We start from the raw sequence: 21,452 nt of genomic DNA, 5'->3' as shown, positions 1-21,452 counted from the left end.
GTAGCAGGGTCAAATATTAAAATATATCGGCAGCAGGGTATAATTTTTATGTATATCTGCAGCAGGGTATAATATAAGTATATATCCGCAGCAGGGGCTAATATCAATATATATCCGCAGCAGGGGCTAATATCAATATATATCCGCAGCAGGGGTTAATATTAATATATATCAGAAGCAGAGTGTAATATTTACCGTTTTATAATTGGCCCCCCTACTTTGGTCCCTGGCCCCCCATGTGCCCCCCCTAAATATGAAAGCTGGAGACGCCACTGCCTTTGGTAAACAATAGAATGGCTCGTTCTTAACCACTCTTTATAGGAAAGTATTTCTGTAAAGGCAGGGGTGTGGGATTTTTTTTTTAAAAAATCTACTTGTTCAAGGGACAACAATGGTAGCCTGATCTACTTGTCCCTCATGACAATCTTTGTCCTGATACAAAAATAGTTTTATTCAAAACTGTATCTAAATAAGGTCTATGTACCTAAAATGAAATAAGGCATATGTATTAACAGCTAAATAATGTTATATTAATAACACCCAGTCAGCAGATGTCAACCAGCATAACAGCGCTCCTCATACAGAGCCTATCATCCTGGGAACTTCCCGAGTTTCTCCTTACAGACACTAAAATGTGAACAATCTGCTCCTCGGACTGCTTCCTCCTCCAAGCTCTGGTGCACGCAGCCAGAAACTGGGCCGCGTGAGGGCTTGGACATTGCGCCGTATATGAAATGACAATCCTATCCGGCGCAGCCATAACACAGCGTGGGGGAAGAGGCTTCAGTGGCTACTATTTGGAGGATATCCGTAGGGCTGTAACTAACTATTACTTTCATTATCTATTCGCCGATAATTTTTTTGATTAATCAGATTGAAAACAATATGCGAATGTTTTGTTTAAAACAATGAACAAACCGGGTGTTAAAAACAGCAGAATTATAAAAAAAAAAAAAAAAAACTTACGTTAACGTGTCATTGTACTCTTTTGCATGCCCCTCAGATATGTCACTCTGCTCCCCCCAGACTTACCAGTGCATCCCCAAACCCCTCCCTCCCATGCTCCTGGCTCCCTGGTGTCTAGTAGGGCCAGCCAGTGGACGTCTGAGCGATACGCAAAGACAACCTTTGCTGCTACCTGGGGCTTCTATGATGGAGCACAGGAAGGCCATGTCATGCCGGCGCTCAGTCACTATTTCGGGGTGATCCCGAGGGAGCGGCATCAATCCTGGGGTACCAGTGGAGAGCTCGGGGTCCGAAGATGTTATCCAAAAAGCAACATGATTTGAAGTGCCCTTGTTTGCACCTCCCAAACCGAATTAATACCTATACATGTAACTATCCTCACTGTGATCCCTAATAACTTGTGTTTTAATCGGTCCAGCAAACATCTAAATTGGGATTAAACTGTTAACTTGCCAACCGTGGTAAAATACCCTGTTATATTAATACATTTCTGAGATCTGACAAACCTTGTGAGAGATTAAAAAATTGTCTTGATTCACTTGCAGATCCTTGGACCCACGAGGAATATTTGAAACTCCAAGCTGGGTTGAGAGGGTGATAATTATTGGAGCAACTAAACCATCCAGCATTACCATCAGTATTCCAGGTAAGTACCGCACTTCAGATAAGAAAATTGCTCTATATTTGGCTATTGCATGCTAACAAAGTAGAATGCAGTATAGGGAAAGATGGATGCTGCTTAGGAGGGGTGGAAATCACTTTAGCGTTTTATGCTTCTGAGTATGACATTCTAAATCATTTCTTATTTGATAGTTTGACCACATGTCAGGGGAGTTTGATTGCCTCTAACTAAAGCTTTGTTTCACTTTATGCAGGGGGGACCACAAAAGCACTGGAATTTGAGTATGATTTTAACAGATCAGTGATAACTGTGCGAAAACCTGGAGTGAATATTGCATCAGACTTTACAATGTCCGTACGATAACATAGTAAATACTTCATGTCTGAGGATGGGAGGGGAGAAAACTCTTTGCCCTGGTTAGGCGAGCCTGTGAGGTGGTCTCTATCCAACCAACAAATGTGAGATAAAATTGAGAGTAAACAAAGAAAGAGTTGATGTATGCGTCCATGTTTGTCCATATAATAATGAGTATATGTGCGTGTGTATAGCTAAAATGGACTACAGTGTGTGTGTGTGGCTGGGTTATGTCTGCACCCTACTCCTGACTATGACCAATACTTCTCAGAACCGTAAGGATATTAGTTTAAAATATAAGGAATGCTTAACGTCCAAAACAATTTGATCCCTGGTAGGTATAGTAAGCATAGGTCTGAAGAGGAAATTATCATTTTTTGTTAAAGTATTTTTTAACCTCCTCCACCTGTAGGGCTTAATGAATCCATTGTTCATTCACAAACATTTTGATATCAGAATAAAAACCTAAAATATATTCCTTTGTGTGTTTAATTTGTGCTTATTACACATTCTGTTTGAAGTTTTGGTACATTATTAGGGCTATACTTTTGAAAATGTGTGTTCTCTGCCTATCTCTCTTGTGTGCCTACATCTGCATATTATGTACTACTCCATATTACATGTGATGTGGTGCATGATTTCCTTAACCTTTTGAGTAGATTTTCTCTGTGGGAGGCTGTGGCATTTTTTTTTTTTCAAAATCAAGGTTTATTGAGTTTTTGTAGAAATTTTGGGGGTTAGGACGGGGGGGTACAGAAGGAAAGAGGGGAGGGAGGAAAAGAGGGGTATACAAGTCCATACACATCGTCGGCATATTAAAGCAGGAAATAAGCAACAACCCGCGCAGGGGTCACAACAGCAGCAGGAACAACAATGATGAGAGGAGACATAGCACTCCCAGTGAAAATTAACAAAAAGAGAAATAAAAGCACAGCGTCAACAAAATCCCCAGAGTGTGTGTGTGGCGTATTGAACAAATCACAAGTCAAGCGAAGACATATAGGAGAGCCAGTGAAACCAGGTGGCCGTGTACCTCTCCCTTTGCTTCATAGAGACCGCGGAGAGATCTTCGATCCTCCTAACGTCCTCCACCCGCGACATCCAGTCCCTGATAGGCGGGGAGCAAGTCTGCTTCCAGTACAGGGGAATGAGACCCTTGGCAGCATCTAATAAATGGCGGACGACCGAGCGCTTATAGTGTGAAATAGAGTGGGGAGTGTGGTGTAGAAGCATAGGCAGTGCTTGGAAAGGGGGAGGGGAGTCAGAGAGCTCTGAAATAACACGGTGAACCTCTTTCCAGAACGGCTGGATTTGGGGGCAGTCCCACCATAAGTGCAGCATCGTACCCACATCCCCATCACATCGCCAGCATCTATCCGAGGAGCTAGGGAACATGAGGCGCAGCCTCTGAGGCGTGCGGTACCAGTGGGTCAGAATTTTATAGTTCGTTTCCTGTACCTTAGTTGCCCTGGAGCTCTTGTGCGTGAGAATAAAAATCTTCTCCCAGTCCCCATCCGAGAGATCCGCGACCCCCAGAGACTCCCAGGTCGAACAGAAGGAAGGCCTCACGGTGTGTGTGGAAGACAGAATGAGGGAGTAAAGCATAGAAATGCCTCCCCGCGGGAGGCGCGCATCCGAGCACCAAGTCTCAAAGCAGGTCAGGTCTCTATGCAAGCACTGTCGGTTGGGGAGAGAGGTAAGGTAGTGTGTGACCTGGTGGTGCGCGAAGCGGTCAGACCAGGAGAAGGCAGCCCCAGGTCGTAGAGCCTCCAAGGTCACGACCCCCCCATCTCGCAACAGCTCACGGGCCCGGACGGGAGGGGGGAGCCCCATGTATCCTTCAGGTCCCCAATGACGACTCGGCGCAAAGTCTGGGTTGCCCCAAAGAGGCAACAGGGGCGACGGTGACGAGGAGAGTTTGGCCTTATGCCCAGTAGCCCTCCACACCGACAGGGTCGCCGACACAAGGGGGTGAGACACCACTCGACCCCCCACCCTAGGGCCCCAAAGGGCGTGCAACACCTCACCCCGGGAGTCACCCAGTTCCAGTGCGACCCAAGGTTTCTGACCCGGACCCGCCACGTTCCACTCCACTACGCGCAGCAGGTGAGCAGCCTGGTAGTACCCGTAGAAGTCCGGCAGCGCGAGTCCGCCCGCGGACTTCGGCCGCGTAAGTTGCGAGAACTTCTGCCTCGGGCTCTTATTCCCCCAAATAAATTTAATCACCGCGGACCGTAGGGAGACAAAAAAGTCCCGAGGGAGGCTGATCGGCAGAGTTTGAAATAGATATAAGACCCGCGGAAGCAGGTTCATCTTCACCACGTTCACCCGGCCGATCCAGGAAAGATACGTGGGCGTCCACCTCTGGAGGTCAGACGTCAAAGCAGACAATAAAGGAGCAAAATTTTCACCGTATAACAGGGCAACGTCAGCTGTCAACCAAACACCCAGGTATTTCATCTTCCCAGGGCACCAACGGAAAGGAAAACTGGAGGCTAGAGCTGGAACCTGCTTCGGGGGCACTGAGATATTTAAGATTTCCGATTTGGAGAAATTTATTTTCAGGTTGGAGAGGGTGCCATATGTGCGGAACTCCGCCAGAATACTCGGCAGAGAAATCTCAGGGCGATCCACTACAAAGAGCAGGTCGTCCGCGTAGGCTGCAACTTTATGAAGCCCCCCACCATCTGAAAACCCCAGAATGTCAGGGCACGAACGAACCGCCTCCAAAAAGGGCTCCAGGGACAGAACAAACAATAAGGGGGACAGCGGACAGCCCTGCCTAGTGCCATTACTAATCGATACTGGTGGGGACAAAGCACCATTAACCCTTACACGGGCCGTAGGCGTAGAGTAAAGGGAAGCAATCCAAGCAAGCATGGAGGGGCCCAGACCCAGGTGTTCCAGGGTGGCCCGTAAAAACGACCAGTCCACCCTGTCGAAAGCCTTTTCGGCGTCGGTGGAGAGGAACAACAGGCGGCGAGTCCCCACCCCCGCCCTGTGAGCAATGTTAAGGAGCCTGACCGTATTGTCACGTGCCTCGCGACGGGGAACGAAGCCTGCCTGATCGGGGTGCACTAGCTGTGGGAGGAATCCAGCAAGCCGCAGCGCCAGGGCCTTAGAAAAAAGCTTGAGATCCACGTTTAACAGGGATATAGGCCTGTAGCTTTGGCATAAACAGGGGTCCTTGCCCTCCTTATGGATAACGGTAATCGTGGCCGCCAGCGTCTGAGGGGGTAAACTATGACCCTCCAAGAGGGAATTCAGGGCCTTGCGCAAAAAGGGAAGTAGCCTATCAGAAAATGTTTTGTAATAACCCAGGGGCAACCCGTCCGGTCCCGGACATTTACCCGTCTGTGTCGCTCGCAAAGCTAGTGTGAGTTCCTCAACAGACAGCGGTCGGTCAATCTCAGCAGCCTGCGCAGCCGTAAGTTTGCGTCGGGTGTATTGTGCGAGGTAGCGGTGAATGAGCGCACGCCTGTCGAGCTCAGTCCGTTGCGGGTCCCCCCGGGGTAAGTTATATAGAGCTGTGTAGTAGGAGTGGAACGCCTCCACAATTTTAGAAGGAAAGGAGGACACATCACCCGCAGCCGTCCGAATCTTATGAATATGTGTAGTCTTTTTGTGGGGATTGATCATTTTCGCTAAGAGTTTGCCGCACTTGTTGCCGTGTTCATGGAAGAACCGGCGGCTATACAGGGAGGCCCGGCGGAAACGAGAGTTCAGGATGTCGGAGAGTTGACCCCGTAGGGATAGTAGCTCCCGATGAATATCATCTGTTTGGATTCGTTTATGTGCGCTCTCTAGGTGTGTAATGCGAGAAGTAAGCCTGTCTATCTCCTGCGAGCGGAATTTCTTCCGCTGCGCGCCTTCCCGTATGAAAAAACCACGGATAACACTCTTATGGGCTTCCCAAACCACCGGAGGAGGCACCCCCTGTGTGTCGTTTTCCCGAAAATATTGCTCCAACTCCGATCCTACACGAGCCACCAGTGCCTCGTCCAGTAAGAAGGAGTCATTGAGACGCCACGTCCACTCCCTCGCCCTATGTAAAGGGGATTGTAGGGTCAGTACCACGGGGGAGTGGTCCGACCAAGTCATCGGCAATATCGAACAAGTGAGCAAGAGGTCGAGATGGGACTGGGAGAGAAATAAGTAATCGAAGCGAGAGTAACTGTTGTGCGGTGGAGAATAAAACGTGAAATCACGATCCGCGGGGTGCATGGACCGCCAGCAGTCGATCAGGTGAGCGTCAGCCAATGACTTGCGAAGGGACCGTAAGTGGCCTTGCGGGACACAACAGGACCCGCTGGAGGTATCCAGCGTGGGGCATAGTGGAACATTCATGTCACCACCCAGAACCAGTAGCCCCTCCGTGAAGGAGGAGAGGGAATGCATAATGGAGCGAAAGGCGGTGTGTTGACCCCTATTAGGCAGATAGATGCTGGCGAATGTGTACAGGACCTCGGCAATAGTGCCCTTAACGAAGGTAAATCGACCGGACGCGTCGGACAGAGTATCCTTGACCAAAAAAGGTATTGATTTAGCGATCAGGATGGCAGTCCCCTTAGTCTTGGCTTCGGGATTATTACTAAAATAGCCAGTGGGGTAATGAGAGTCTCGAAAACTGGGAGCCCGCCCTTCCCTAAAATGCGTTTCCTGCAGGAAGACAACTGAGGCTTTGTGTAAACGGAATTCCCTCAGGGCCCTAGAGCGCTTTTCAGGGATGTTAAGGCCCTTGGCATTCACAGAGAAGAACGTCAGAGGGGCCGGCCGGAATGCCATCGGGGACAGCGACGGACCTGATACCCAGGGAAGGAGACGGAGGGGAGGAGAACAAGGGGAGAGAGTAAGGGAGACCAGTGGAAGGAAGGAACGGCAAGAGGGAAAGGGTAACTAGGGGCAAGTGTGTCGTCTACCGGTGAAAAACCCGCACCTCGGCGAGGGGAAAGGGGCCACCAATAGAACACTGCAAGGACACTGGACCCCGCGTGGGGCAGACAAGTTAGGAGTCAAGGAAGGTAAAAGAACGAAGGCAACAGCAAAGCTGCTTATAGTAACAATGTTAATAAAACAATGAACAGAACAGAGTGTCCCACCACCCGCTCGGCAAAACAGCAACACAGAGATACAGCACCACTGTATAGCAGGCAACGGGTAGAAGGCAGGTGTCCCAAAACAGAACGGTATAGGCGACCGACCCAGGGAGAGATATAATACTAAGTAATAATAATAATAAAATAAATAAAAAAAAAAAAAAAAAGGTGTCTCGTGTAAAATGTGGAGCTGTGCTGAAATAGAGCCAAAGCCTCAGTCGCATTAAAGCCCTTATGGGGCAATCAGAACGGAGGTGCGAAAGAACCCTGTAGTAGCAGCAGCATGTGTGTGACCCAGCAGACAAAAATCATGTCACTGCGGCGACCGAAAACACAGGTGTAAAATGCTTCTGCAGAGTGGAGACAATGGCAGAAGATATGGCAAAGTGTCACGGAGGCAGGGCAAATAGGACCCAGCTAAAAATAAATAAATAAAAAAATTAAAAAAAAAAGGTGTCTCGTGTAAAATGTGGAGCTGTGCTGAAATAGAGCCAAAGCCTCAGTCGCATTAAAGCCCTTATGGGGCAATCAGAACGGAAGTGCGAAAGAACCCCGTAGTAGCAGCAGCATGTGTGTGACCCAGCAGACAAAAATCATGTCACTGCGGCGACCGAAAACACAGGTGTAAAATGCTTCTGCAGAGTGGAGACAATGGCAGAAGATATGGCAAAGTGTCACGGAGGCAGGGCAAATAGGACCCAGCTAAAAATAAATAAATAAAAAAAAAAAAAAAAAAAAAGGCATACCCAACGCAGCAACAATCGTGTTGTGTGAGGTGCAAACAGAGGGCGACGCAAGTCGCAGTGGCGCAAGGTGTGTGAGAGTGTAGGACAGGGTCAGGCAAAACCCACGAGGGACGCAAGAACACCCCAGGAGGCTACATCAGAACAATAAAGGAAACAAATAAAGAAAGGAAACAAAAATAATAACGAAAACATAAACAAAAACCAGGCGGCTCACGTGAGCTATGCGTCCCGCATGGCGAGAGCAGCGGAGTCCCAACAGGGCCCAAAGGCGTAGGGCAGTGCAGCGGCGGTCGGAGCCGACGAGATGAGGTAGGTGGTAAGCAGTGCGGGCTCGCCGCTGCGGCCGGTATGTAGAGGCCTGGAGCACGACAGTCAGTCCTCCTGCCGCACGTGCCGGGCATCCTCCGCTGGTGCATGGTGAAGGGGTCGCCGGCGACGGTCTCCGCGGTGTGCCGTCCCTGGGTCCGGAGCCCTATCAAGCCAGTCCTCCACGTCGACAACCGGTAGGTCCAAAGCGCGAAGAAAGGGGCCGACATCCGCAGGGGTCCGGATCGTGGCGGTAGCGGTGCCTCTGCGGGCCGTCAGGGCAAATGGGTATCCCCAACGGTAGGCAATTTGGTGGTCTTGTAGGGCAGCCGTGACCGGTCTGAGCGCCCGCCTAGCCTGGAGCGTAAAACGAGAAAGGTCCTGGAAAAGGGAGACCTTGTGGCCCTCGAATGTCCAGAACCGTTGGGCGCGCGCCGCCCGCATTATATCTTCCTTAAGAGCGAAGCTGTGTAAACAGCAAACGATATCCCGGGGAGGGTCACCTGGACCACCGCTATATCGCAGGGCCCTATGAGCCCGGTCAAGCTTGATGGGTTTCCTACCTGCGTCGGCAGGCCATCCCAATATCGAGGAAAACAGCCGGTCCAGTAGGCCTTTGAGGTCTTCGGGTCGCTCGCCCTCAGGCATACCCCGCACTCGTATATTAGAGCGTCGGCCCCTGTTATCCAAGTCCTCTAGTTGGTAGAACAAGGTGGCGAGTTGAGAGGAACAGGAACGTTTAAAGGTGGAAAACTGGCGATCCACGTCTCGCATCCTGGTCTCGGCAGTTGACACTCTCGCGTCCAGCCTCGAGATGTCCGCCCGCAAAGCTGTAACCTCGGCCCGGACGGTTTGTTTCACCTCCGTCACGAGGAGGCTAAAGTCATCTTTAGTCGGCAGCGAAGAAAAAATTCGACGCCAGTCCCTGGCGGAAGGTTCCGGGGGGCTCTCTGGACACCGCTGGGACAGATCTTCCTCCAAGGCTTGTGAGCACGTGGGAGTCGGCGCCATACCCGGCTCCTACGGCTGTGAGTGTAACAGGGCCGGAGTTTGGAAATACTCCCGCAGGGACGCCGCAGGAGGCTTACTGCTGGTCCCCGGAGTGCCAGGGTCCGATGGAACCCTTTTGTTCCTACCCATTTCGGGTTTAGTCGGTGCAAAGTGCGGTTATATGGAGCGGGTGGTGAGGAGCTCTCAAGTTAAGCGGCCATCTTCCTTGCCAGGCTAACCACGCCCCCCGCTGTGGCATTTTTAACAATTTTTGCATCCTTTCATTTATCTCTAATTCCTGGAAAAATGCCCATGGAAAACAAAGTTCCACTCTCCATTAGTAGCTGGGTTGAGGTGAAGTTTGAAGATACTATGAAGCCTGAAGTACAAAAAATGTTATCTTCCATATGTCATGAATTGATAACACAAATTTGTGTCTGACGTGATAAATTCTATGGTCCAACTGGTATAAAGGATATTATATATTTACTAAAAGCAAATAACAAAAGCGCACACTTACCCTTTAAGTTTCTAATAACTCTAGGGTTGTTTTTTTATGTTTTTGGAAAACAACCAGAGAAATTTTTGAATGTAACAGATATCCCACAAACTCATTTAGTTTATCCCCACAAATTCTAGATATTTTTTAGGACAAGTAGGGTGTTCTTATTAACCCCTTGACAACAATTGGCGTGTCACGGAAAAATATCCAGTTGGTGGCAATTAATGTGCCTGGCGTGTCATGACTTTAAATGGGTGTAGAAAGCGATCTGTGAATGCTCTAATCTCCCAAATGGTGTTGCTGTGATGCCTCGATGTCAAGGCATTCTGCACCACTGAAATCTGAAGCAGGGGCCCCGTCTGATCGATCCATGGAGCGTCAAAGTGAGGCATATTAAATATGGCCCCAGCCATGTATTAATGAATTTAGAAGGCAATCAACAATTGCCTCTAAGCTTAAGCTTAATTTGTTAAACTTAAACCATTAGGATGACACTCATTACGTTTAAAGGAAGAAGTAAAATTCATAAATTGTATGCCCTGGAGCAGGGGCGTCCAACATGCGGCCCGCGGGCCAAATGCGGCCCGCGAGACCTCGAGGTGCGGCCCGCGTAAGATCGGCAGCCAGGGCAACCGATCTTACGCGAGCCGCACCTCAAGCCCTGCTACTTACTTGTGGGAGGGTCTTCTGGACTGCACAGAGGAAGCGGAGTTCACGTGACATCCTACTTCCTCTGTGCTTTAGCAGAGAAGGCAGAGGGAGGCTGCGCCCCCTGCTGAAGTCTGTAAGCGGCATCGAGGAGCTGCAGTGCAGGTAAGGGGGTGGGGAGGGTGTTTGAATGAGTGTGTGTGATTGAGGGAATGAATCTGTGAATGAATGATTATATGAATAAATGAGTGTGTGTGTGTGATAGCATGGATGTGTAAGTGCTGGAACCTAGGCATGATGGGACTGTGATTGCTGTTAGCAATCACACTCCTATCATGCCAAGTCAGCCAGTACATGCTAAAAACCTGGCCAGCTGCCCCCCTTGTGTATTGATGCTGCCAGCAGTATGGGGTCTGCACTTACAGCCACCCTGTACCAGCATGTACTGGCTGACTTGGCATGATAGGAGTGTGATTGCTAACAGCAATCACAGTCCCATCATGCCTAGGTTCCAGCATTTACTGGATGGATGTGTAAGTGCTGGAACCTAGGCATGATGGGACTGTGACTACTGTTAGCAATCACACTCCTATCATGCCAAGTCAGCCAGTACATGCTGAAACCTAGCTAACTGCCCCCCTTGTGTAGTGATGCTGCCAGCAGTATGGGGTCTGCACATCACTTACAGCCACCCTGTACCAGCATGTACTGACTGACTTGGCATGATAGGAGTGTGATTGTTAACAGCATCATGCCTAGGTACCAGCATTTACTGGTTGCCTGGGTTGCCAGCATTTACTGGTTGCCAAGTCATATTGCTAATTTTGTCCAGTTGTGTGTTACCTACTTTTATTAAAAATGTGAGTTTTTATTATTATTTTTAAAGGTGGGGGCCATTTTCGGTTTTGGCTAAGTGAACCCTGAATGTTTTGGTCCAGAATTTTCATTTTAGTTCATCCCTAGAATAAATCTAGGGAATCCTGAATTTGTAGTCGCAAAACTTTCTAGGCCCAGAAATCAGTGAGAGGAAGAGTAAAGGTTTTGTGTCATTTTACTTTATTTTAATCTGCATATTTTATTAAAGACCTTATTTTTTGTCACAGTGAAAAATGAGTGCGGCCCGCGCACGTATACAATTCTGATGAAGTGGCCCACTGCAGAAAAAACTTGGACACCCCTGCCCTAGAGAAAAAGAGGGCCACCGTTATTTGGGGAGGATTGCACGGTTTTACTCTAAATAAGGAAGACCCTTGGGTAAAAAAAGTTAAATTCAGTGTTTGATGACTTAGTAAGAGTTAGTCAATGTTCAGTTAAAGGACGATGAATTTCCAAATGTTTTTTAAGGCACAGACTATTCCTTTTGCCTTAAAAACTGCCCCGTTTAACAAAGTGAATGGGCATCACCTGTTGTTCCTGGGAAAAAGAATGGGGAATTCAGAATATGTGAAGACTTTAGGATGGCATTTAAGAATCGGCTAGTCATTGATAAATATCCACTTCCCAGAACTGAAGAGATTTTTGCTTCTCTGGCAGGGGGACAAAATGTTCAAAAATTTATTTAACCCCTTAAGGACAATGGGCGGTCCCTAAACCCACTGAAAACAATGCATTTTGAGCCCATTCATGTACGGGCTTTGTCATACTTACTGTGACGATACGGATACCTGGAGCAGCCTCTCCCCCAGGATGTATCGTCCAGAAAGGAGTGTTGCTGAGACCGGGGTCAAGTCGGTGACTGTATCTCCCCCAGGATGCTGGTCTCAGTAGGGGAAACTTTAGGAGCGAGGCTGAAGGGTCAGTAGACGGTAGCAGGTTTGACCTGAGCTGGGGAAGGCATCGAGTCCTTTAGCCACTGGATAGGAAGGCATGGATTGATCCCTCTGCCTCCAAGTACAGCCCTTACCGAGACTGCCAAGTGTTAAGCTCAATGCTGACAGATCCGAAGACTCTGCCGCAAACCTCCCAAGAAATGGACGCACACCAAACTCTTGGGGAAGACTTCTCTGTTTATTGCAAGGCATACAAGGTTATATAGGAAAACAAGGGGTGGGTAAAACACTAGAAACAAAGTACTTTGTATATAAAAGGAAAGTTAACATAAGGAGATTAACTCAGGCATTTCATTAATACAATACAATAGTTCACACCACAACAAAGGATCAATACCATCACCTCAAGATGATGGTATTGCAGACAGGAAGCAGCACCAATAAACATAACGAGATTATACAAGGCAGGAACTTTTAAACACATGAAATACATCCTGAGATACAATAGTTCACACCACAACAAAGGGTTAATAACATCAGCTCCAGATAATGGCAGTACAGACAGGAAACAGCACCAATAAACATAAAGGGATTATACAAAGAAGGAACATCAGTTTGAAAATACAAAATACACATTAATCCTTGTATGCCCACAAGTCTCAGACGGCTACCATCACACTTACAACTTGAAGTCCACCCATAGTCAAGGAAATTATTCTCAACACATACAAGATTATACTGGTATAACTAAATGGTTTTTGGTATAGCATCAGCCCCAGCAGTTTGATAAGGCACTATGAAATTTTAGCAGGGATATCCCATATCCAATGCCTATTAGATGACATGTTGATCACTGGAAAGGTGGATGAGAAACAGAAGAACAATGTTAACAAGATTGGCAAAGGTTAATAGATAATGGATTAAAGGTGAATCCCCAAAAAGGTGAATTCCTAAGACCTCGATTGGAATTTTTTTGCTCATGTAGAGGGACTATTAGTTCTGCTGGGGGATTCAGGTTTTTGAACCTGTTAAATGACACCTTTGTGTCACAACTGGTACAAGCACCAACTAGAAAGGACTCTTGTCTGGATCTTGTTATAACAAACGGGGAATATTTTAAAAAGGCCAATTACAATAAGATAAGGGCAGATTTACAATTTGACTGGCATAAACTGTTTAGTGAAAAGAAGACAGGATAATGGAATATCTTCAAACAAATATTAGAAAGGTACCATTGGGTAATAAATATTAAAAAACAAAACACAGATTTAAACCAATGTGGCTTAGTGGGGAAGTAAACCAAGGAATGAAAAAGGGGCTTTTAAATCATACAAATCAGAGCCATCCTATATAAGCTATAAGGAAGCAAGCAATGCATGGAAAGGGGTGTTTAGATGGGCTAAACTAGAAAAAGTGATAGCCAAAGAGAACAAAACAATCACCCAAAAATTCATTAAGTACATAAATTCTAAGGAAACATAAAAGGAAAGTGTAGGTACACTGAAAAGAGAGATGGGTGTGTTCGTTAATGAGGACCAGGAAGAAGCAGAAACTTTAAATTACTGCAAAAAAAACTTGCTGATAAATTGTGATTGGATGACTCAGGACAAGGTGCTGCAGCAACTAAAGAAAGTTAATGTCAACAAAGCTCCGGAGCCTGATGGTATTCACCCACAAGTACATAAGGAGCTAGGTGTGGAAATAAGCGAACCTCTGTTTTTAATCAACCAGGATTCTTTTCTTTCAGGAATTGTACCAGAGGATTGGAGGAAGACAGATGTGGTACCTATATTCAAAAAGGGTTCAAACTCTTTGCCTGGAAATTGTAGACCTGTAAGCTGTAAGGGAAGAACAGTGTTGGCAAAAAACCAGCGTTTTATGAAACATAGGTTATGTCAAAAAAACTTAATAGCATTCTACGAAGAAGTAAGTAGAAGTGTAGATCAAGGTGTTGCAGTGGATGTAATTTACTTGGATTTTGCCAAGGTGTTTGACACAGTTCCACACAATAGGTTAGTATTCAAACTGAAAGAAATTGTACTAGCTGGAGATTCCTGTTCTTGGGCAGAACATTGGCTTAGCGTTGTCATAAACTAATTTTTCAAGCTGGACAAAAGTGGTAAGTGGCGTCTCTCGGGGTTCTGTTCTGGGACCAATTTTATTCAACATTATTATAAATGATCTTGCAATAGGCATTGAAAATCATGTTTCCGTGTTTTCAGATGACACTAAACTCTGTTAATACAATGTGAGCAGGATATTACTTTGCTACAGAGGGATTTAGATGGGCTGGGGGACTGAGCACATACTTGGCAGATGACATTTAAAGTAGATAAATGCAAAGTTATGCACTTTGGGGTAAGGAATGCACAAGCAACTTACATCCTAAACGGTAGTGAATTAGGGATAACAACAAATGAGAAGGATTTGGGAATTGTTAGACAAAAAAAATAGGCAACAATGTGCAATGTCAGCAGTTGCTAAGGCCAGTAAGGTATTGTTTTGTATAAAAAGGGGCATCAATTCACGGGCCAATACAAACCATTGTCAAGAAATCTATTCGTAAGAAAGGACTATGCATAGGACAAGTGGTCACGCATTTAGACTGGAAGAAAAGAGATTTTGTCTAAGACAAAATAGAGATATGCTTTGTTCTTACAGCTATTGAATAATGAATAAACCGCAGGACAAACATCAGAATGCAACTGCATTATCATTGATATATTGATTGCCGTTGATGGAAAACTCAGCTGATGTGTTTTGGAATGTAACTTTACTTACATTTCTTCTTTGTCAAGTTATGTCATGGCTGCTGCTAACAAAAATTAAATGAAAGTAAAGAAGATAAGGGGATACATACAAAAACCATATAAACAGATTTAACTTCATTGAAAAACAGAAGATGGGAGTTAACGCTTTAAAACAACTGCATCCTATGGGGTACAGGAGTGGCATACCTACCGTGTTTCCCCGATAGTAAGACACCCCCGATTGTAAGACGTATCGGGAGTTTCAGAGGGGTCGGCTAATATAAGCCGTACCCCGAAAGTAAGACATATGTCTTACTTTCGGGGAAACACGGGGGATTTGCCGGGTCCGCCACTCTAAGGGGCCGGGAAGTCCCCACCAAGGCCGGCCTTACGTGTCTGCGGCCGCACAGGATTTAAATTAAAACATCGGGGTTTTTTTTTAACTTTATTTAACATCCTCCATGTTAAATAAAGTTAAAAAAAACTTTATTTAACATGGAGGATGTTAAATAAAGTTTTTTTAACTTTATTTAACATGGAGGATGTTAAATAAAGTTGAAAAAAACCCCCGATGTTTTTATTTAAACCCTGTGCGGCCGCAGACCCCTAAGGCCGGCCCCTTAGAGCAGGGCCGACCTTTGGGGTGTGCGACCGCACAGGGCGCCACACTCCAGGGGGTGCCAACCTGCGGCACCCGGCACCCCTCCAGAGACGGACAGTAATGTCCGCCGCTGGAGGAGCAGGCTCGCAAGGGAGCGGTATCGGAGGTCTTTAACAGACCTCCGGCTCCCTTGAGTGATTTTAAGCCGGGTTCAACCCGGCTTAAAATCACTCAAGGGAGCCGGAGGTCTGTTAATGACCTCCGATACCGCTCCCTTGTGATCTGCGCGGCAACAGCTGTTGTGCGCCGGGGTTTCTTGTCAGATCCCGGCGCACAACACTGAAGCCGCGCCCACCGCTGTCCGTGCCCTCTGACCCGGAAGGAGACAAGAACTGAAGAAGAGGAGCGAAGAGGAGGAAAAGAAGCTGAAAGAAGAAAGGAAAGGTAGGAAAGCATTAAGTGAGAGTGGATTGGTGTATATGTGTGTGTGGATTGGTGTATATGTGTGTGTGGATTGGTGTATATATGTGTGTGTGGATTGGTGTATATGTGTGTGTGGATTGGTGTATATGTGTGTGTGGATTGGTGTATATGTGTGTGGATTGGTGTATGTGTGTGGATTGGTGTATATGTGTGTGGATTGGTATATGTGTGTGGATTTGTGTATACGTGTGGATTGGTGTATATGTGTGTGGATTGGTATACGTGTGGATTGGTAGGTGTGTTGATTGGTAAGTGTGTGAGAGTGATGGGTGTTATGCTGTACCATTTCCAATGTCTTTTTCATGATCTAATTATGCTCTAAAAGTACATCATAACTCCCATCACTCTCAATTTTTTCCCAATATAAGACATACCCCGAAAGTAAGACATAGTGGGGCTTTTAGGGATAAAAAGAAAGTAAGACACTGTCTTACTTTCGGGGAAACACGGTAGTAATCTACAAAATCACATATTACAATTGTTGCATGAAGGACATTTGGGAATAGTGCGTATGAAACAAAGTCAGAGAACATGTATGGTGGTCAAATATGGATCAGGATATTAAAGGGATGTAAAGCTTGTGCTCAAGCCACCAAGGACTAATGTAAAACTTTGGACATGAGCATTAGAACCTTGGAAGAGATTACACATGCATTTTGTGAGACCAATCGATCGTCAAAATTGTCCAGTAGTAGTAGTAGTGTAAGGACTTACCTGCCTCTCTCCGGTCCCGCGCCGTGGCCGGTCCCGCGACGCTTCCTCCTCGGCCGGCTTCCCGGGCAGCAAGTACCACCGCTACCCGGTCGGCAAACAGGTAGCACAGCGCCACCGTGTGGTCAAAAAGTAATATGTAACATGTTCTTATAACCTCGGGTGACCTCCTTAATGCAGGACACACCTCCACCTGTCCCTATTTAAACCTGGACTTCCTCTTCTGGGTCACCCTTGGTTGGTGTATTTTGCTATTTGCTTGCGCATTGATTGTGACTACTGCTCCGGTTTGACTTGGCTTGTTGACCCCGTTCCTGTCTCCTGATTCGGCTCCTGATTCCTGCTCGTCTGGTATTGATTTGGCTTGTTGACCTCGTCTCTGGATTCTGATTTGGCTTATCCTGATTACCTGTCTGACCCGGTTGGTTCTCTGACTTTCTGGTTCCTGTTTGGCCTGGCTAACTCTGCCATCTGGGGTCCTACCTCACCATACCATTACAGTACCAAGGGTCACCATGGACCCCACGGAGATCGGCCAGAAGATGTCTACCTGTGAAGCCCGTATTGAAAGTCTGGATCTTCGTATGGACTAGTTTGCGCAGGCTTTGCAAACACTCCTGGCGAGGACCGATCCAGCACGTGGTCCTCCTCCTGTGCCTGCTGCTGCACCTGTTGCTGTTCCACCGCCTGCTGACCCAGGTCTTCATACCCTCCGTTTACCACCTCCTCCCAGATATGGAGGAGATCCTGCTACCTGTCGTGGATTCCTCAATCAGTGCTCCATTAACTTTGAGATGTCTCCCTACTTGTTTCCTTCTGACAGAGCTCGTGTGGGGTATGTCATCTCCCTACTCTCCATCTCCTGGCCTGGGCAACTCCTCTTTGGGAACACAATTCTCCAGTGGTCAACGATTATACTGACTTTGTAACCACTTTCCGTCAAGTGTTTGATAGGCCAGGTCGCAGCCATATTGCCTCGTCAAGTCTCTTTTCACTGCGTCAGGGTACACGCAGTTTATCTGACTATGCCATTGAATTCCGTACCCTGGCTGCAGAAGTGGCATGGAACAACGTCGCCTTGGTTGCTGCCTTCACTAATGGCCTATCTGAGCGCCTAAAAGATGAGGTGGCTGCCCGGGACCTGCCCACGGACTTGGAAGAACTCATCGCCTTCATTGGCCACATTGATCTGCGCCTCCGGGAACACCAGGTACAGCGAGAACGCCAAAGGAGGGCTCCAGTACGTTTTGCTCCACGTCCGGCTTCTTCTGACTCTGCTTCTCTTCCGCCTGAGGAGCCCATGCAGATCGGCTCCACACGTCTCTCTGAGGAGGAGAGATCCCTGCGGCGCCAACAGAACCTCTGTATGTACTGTGGCAAACAAGGACATTATGTGCGTTCCTGCCCTGTGAAGCTGGGAAACTACAAGGCCTAAGGAGGGTTGGGGTACCTCCTCTAGGCCTTTCTGCTGCCTTTCCCCATGACCGGGCGCCTCGTATGTTTGTGCCTACATCGCTCACTATTCAGGAAAGCACCATTCTGGCTCCAGCCCTTATAGACTCTGGAGCTGCAGGAAACTTTATTGACCATGACTTCTGCGGGCTACACAATATACCCTTGCAGGAGAATTGACGGTCGACCTCTTCAACCCTTCGTTATTGAAGTAGACGCTTCAGAAATCGGCGCTGGAGTGGTCTTATCTCAACGGAAAACATACGAAGGGCCGCTACATCCCTGTGGGTTCTTTTCCAAATGCTTTTCTCCTGCGGAGAGGAACTATGACATCGGCAACCGGGAACTACTGGCAGTCATCCTCGCCCTTACTGAGTGGCGTCATCTCCTAGAGGGTTCCCGCATACCTGTTACTATTCTCACAGACCACAAGAACCTCCAGTATATTGCCGATGCCAAACGTTTAACCCCCAGACAAGCACGATGGACTCTCTTCTTATCCCGTTTTAATTATGTTATTTCCTATCGCCCGGGGTCTAAAAATACCAAGGCCGACGCTTTATCCCGTATGTTCTGTACAGCCACAGAGGAGAAACCAGACCCGGAACCCATCGTCCCAGCTAACCGTATTGTCTCTGCTGTATCTCTGTTTGTGCCTCGTGTGTACCGTGAAAGGATACTTCAGGTACACCATTCCACAAAGTTTTCAGGCCACCTTGGTCTTCGACGCACCAGTCAGGCCCTAGGCCTCCGTTTTTGGTGGCCCTCCTGGAGACAAGATGTGGCTGATTACCTCAGATCCTGCCGCATATGTGCCACTACCAAGACCCCCAGGACTCCTCCAGCTGGTCACCTACGGCCCCTTCCGGTGCCTTGTCGTCCCTGGACCCATATTGCCATGGACTTCTTAGTGGAACTTCCTCTATCCCGCCGCTACACCACCATACTCACCATCGTGGACTGCTTTTCCACGATGGTTTATTTTGTTCCGCTAGTTAAACTTCCCACGGCCAGAGAACTCGCGGACATCTTCATGAGAGAAGTTGTTAGACTCCACGGAAATCCCCAGGACATCGTATCTGACCGTGGAGTCCAGTTCATCTCCCGGTTCTGGAGGTCCTTCTGTAAAGCCATAGGTATCACACTGTCCTTTTCCCACGGCTTATCACCCCCAAACCAACGGGGCAGCGGAACGCTCTAATCAGCGCCTTGAACAATATCTACGTGCTTTTGTTAACGACAACTGGGCTGACCTCCTCCCACTTGCAGAGTTCGCCCTCAATAACTCCGTTATTGTGTCTACGGTTTCCACCCGGTTGTGTTGCCTACAGACACCCCAGAGGTAGGGGTACCTGCTTTGGACGCACACCTAAAACACCTGTCTTCTGTTTGGTCCTCTGTCCGCTCTGCGTCCATAGCTGCTTCTCAGACACAAAAGAAGTATTATGACCATAAAAGGTTACCTGCCCCTTCCTATATGTCTGGAGACAAGGTGTGGCTCTCTACCCGTCACATACGCCTTCGCTGCCCTTCACAAAAACTGGCACCGTGCTTTATTGGACCATACTCCATCCTCCGCCGTATTAACCCTGTCACATATGAACTGAACCTGCCACGTAACCTTCATATTCCTCGCACGTTTCATGTCTCCCTCCTGAAGCCAGTGTTGTTCTCCCGTTTTACCTGTCCTCTGGCCAGCCCTGGTCCTGTTTCTGTCACCTCCTCGGAGAACTACGAGATCCGTTCCATCCTCGATTCCCGCATCTTCCGGGGTGCTCTGCAATATCTGGTTCACTGGAAGGGTTATGGACCTGAAGAAAGATCTTGGGTGCCCGCCTCCGAAGTCCGCGCGCCTCGGCTGGTTCGCCTCTTCCATTCCAAATACCCCGGGAGGCCTGGCAGGGGTCCTGGTCGCCCTTCGGGCGGTTCTCAAGGGGGGGGTTCTGTAAGGACTTACCTGCCTCTCCGGTCCTGCGCCGTGGCCGGTCCCGCGATGCTTCCTCCTCGGCCGGCTTCCCGGGCAGCAAGTACTACCGCTACCCACGCGGCAAACAGCGCCACCGTGTGGTCAAAAAGTAATATTACACGTTACATACGTAACATGTTCTTATAACCTCGGGTGACCTCCTTAATGCAGGACACACCTCCACCTGTCCCTATTTAAACCTGGACTTCCCCTTCTGGGTCACCCTTGGTTGGTGTATTTTGCTATTTGCTTGCGCATTGATTGTGACTACTGCTCCGGTTTGACTTGGCTTGTTGACCTCGTTCCTGTCTCCTGATTCGGCTCCTGATTCCTGCTCGTCTGGTATTGATTTGGCTTGTTGACCTCGTCTCTGGATTCTGATTTGGCTTATCCTGATGACCCGGTTGGTTCTCTGACTTTCTGGTTCCTGTTTGGCCTGGCTAACTCCGCCATCTGGGGTCCTACCTCACCATACCATTACAAGTAGATGCGCATTCCAAGTGCCCAGAAGTTTTACCACTGTCAACAGTGACATCAATCACCACAGCTAAGGCTCTAAAAAGATTTACAACTTTTGGTTTACCAACCAGGTTTCTGATAATGGACCTCAATTTACATCAAAAGAACTTCTGCAATTTTTGGTAGATTTACAAATTAGACATCATAAAACTGCAACTTATCACCCAGCAACCAACCGCCAAGTAGAGTATCCTCCTGCCAGAGAAGCAAACATGCTCAAAAAATAGTTTTTGGTAATACTGTTATTTGTTAATGGTTGTATAGTATCTATTTTCATAATTTTTTTTTTTTGGGGGTGTTTTGTGGTTTTTCCCCGAAATCCTTGGGAGTGTGGAGGATGGGCTGCAGCATATATGAAAGGATGTAAGTAGTGCTGCTATGGAAGCCTAGATGAAGCTGCATTGATGCCATATCTGATAACTGCAGTTTTTCTAACTGCCACTGACAACAATAAGATCGAATAGCTGTTGGATCTTAAATGAAGTATCATTATTGTGTAGTATCTAAGGCACTTGACAACAACTACCCTATAGGGTAGTATGTAAGGAATGGATGTGGCCCTCTAGAACATAAATAAAACATGACTAATCAGGGGATGTAGTCGAACATACATTTGGTCATTGTTCAACAATGGCACCTAACATGTAGAAGAAATTCTAATAAAATTACAAAATAAGAATGTAATTTTTACATACTAGCAATTCCAATTGTTCTTTCTATGTTTCTGTGGTTTCTAATGAAGCCCCTATTTGTTCTGAAAAAAAGATGTGTAACTTGTTTGGGTACATCAAACATACAAAAGGAAAATCTTAATTAAACCCACATATGGGAAAAAAGCTATGGGACATAAGTTACAAATAACCCTTGGGACTACCATATGACCCCTTTTTTTACCTTGGTGTCACTAAGTTGTGGGAACCCTTCGATGCCACAAGCCACTGTATCCATGCAAAACAGCAGCTTGAACAAAG

General features: G+C 47.3%; 1 protein-coding gene across 2 annotated transcripts in view; it reads left to right on the top strand.

Moving 5' to 3' along the window:
* The window catches only part of GANAB (glucosidase II alpha subunit), a 121,104-nt gene extending 118,687 nt beyond the window's left edge, over nucleotides 1–2,417 (top strand). For both annotated transcript variants that reach the window (XM_053448796.1, XM_053448795.1), the window contains 2 exons: nucleotides 1,512–1,612; nucleotides 1,842–2,417. In XM_053448796.1, coding sequence (XP_053304771.1) covers nucleotides 1,512–1,612; nucleotides 1,842–1,951 — 211 coding nt within the window. In that variant the 3' untranslated portion in view covers nucleotides 1,952–2,417. The remainder of the gene's footprint in view (nucleotides 1–1,511; nucleotides 1,613–1,841) is intronic.
* Nucleotides 2,418–21,452: the final 19,035 nt, after the last annotated feature.

The sequence above is a fragment of the Spea bombifrons genome, chromosome 10, assembly GCF_027358695.1.
Source record: "Spea bombifrons isolate aSpeBom1 chromosome 10, aSpeBom1.2.pri, whole genome shotgun sequence".
NCBI classification, from domain to species: domain Eukaryota; kingdom Metazoa; phylum Chordata; class Amphibia; order Anura; family Pelobatidae; genus Spea; species Spea bombifrons.
This window is presented reverse-complemented; position numbering and strand designations above follow the sequence as displayed.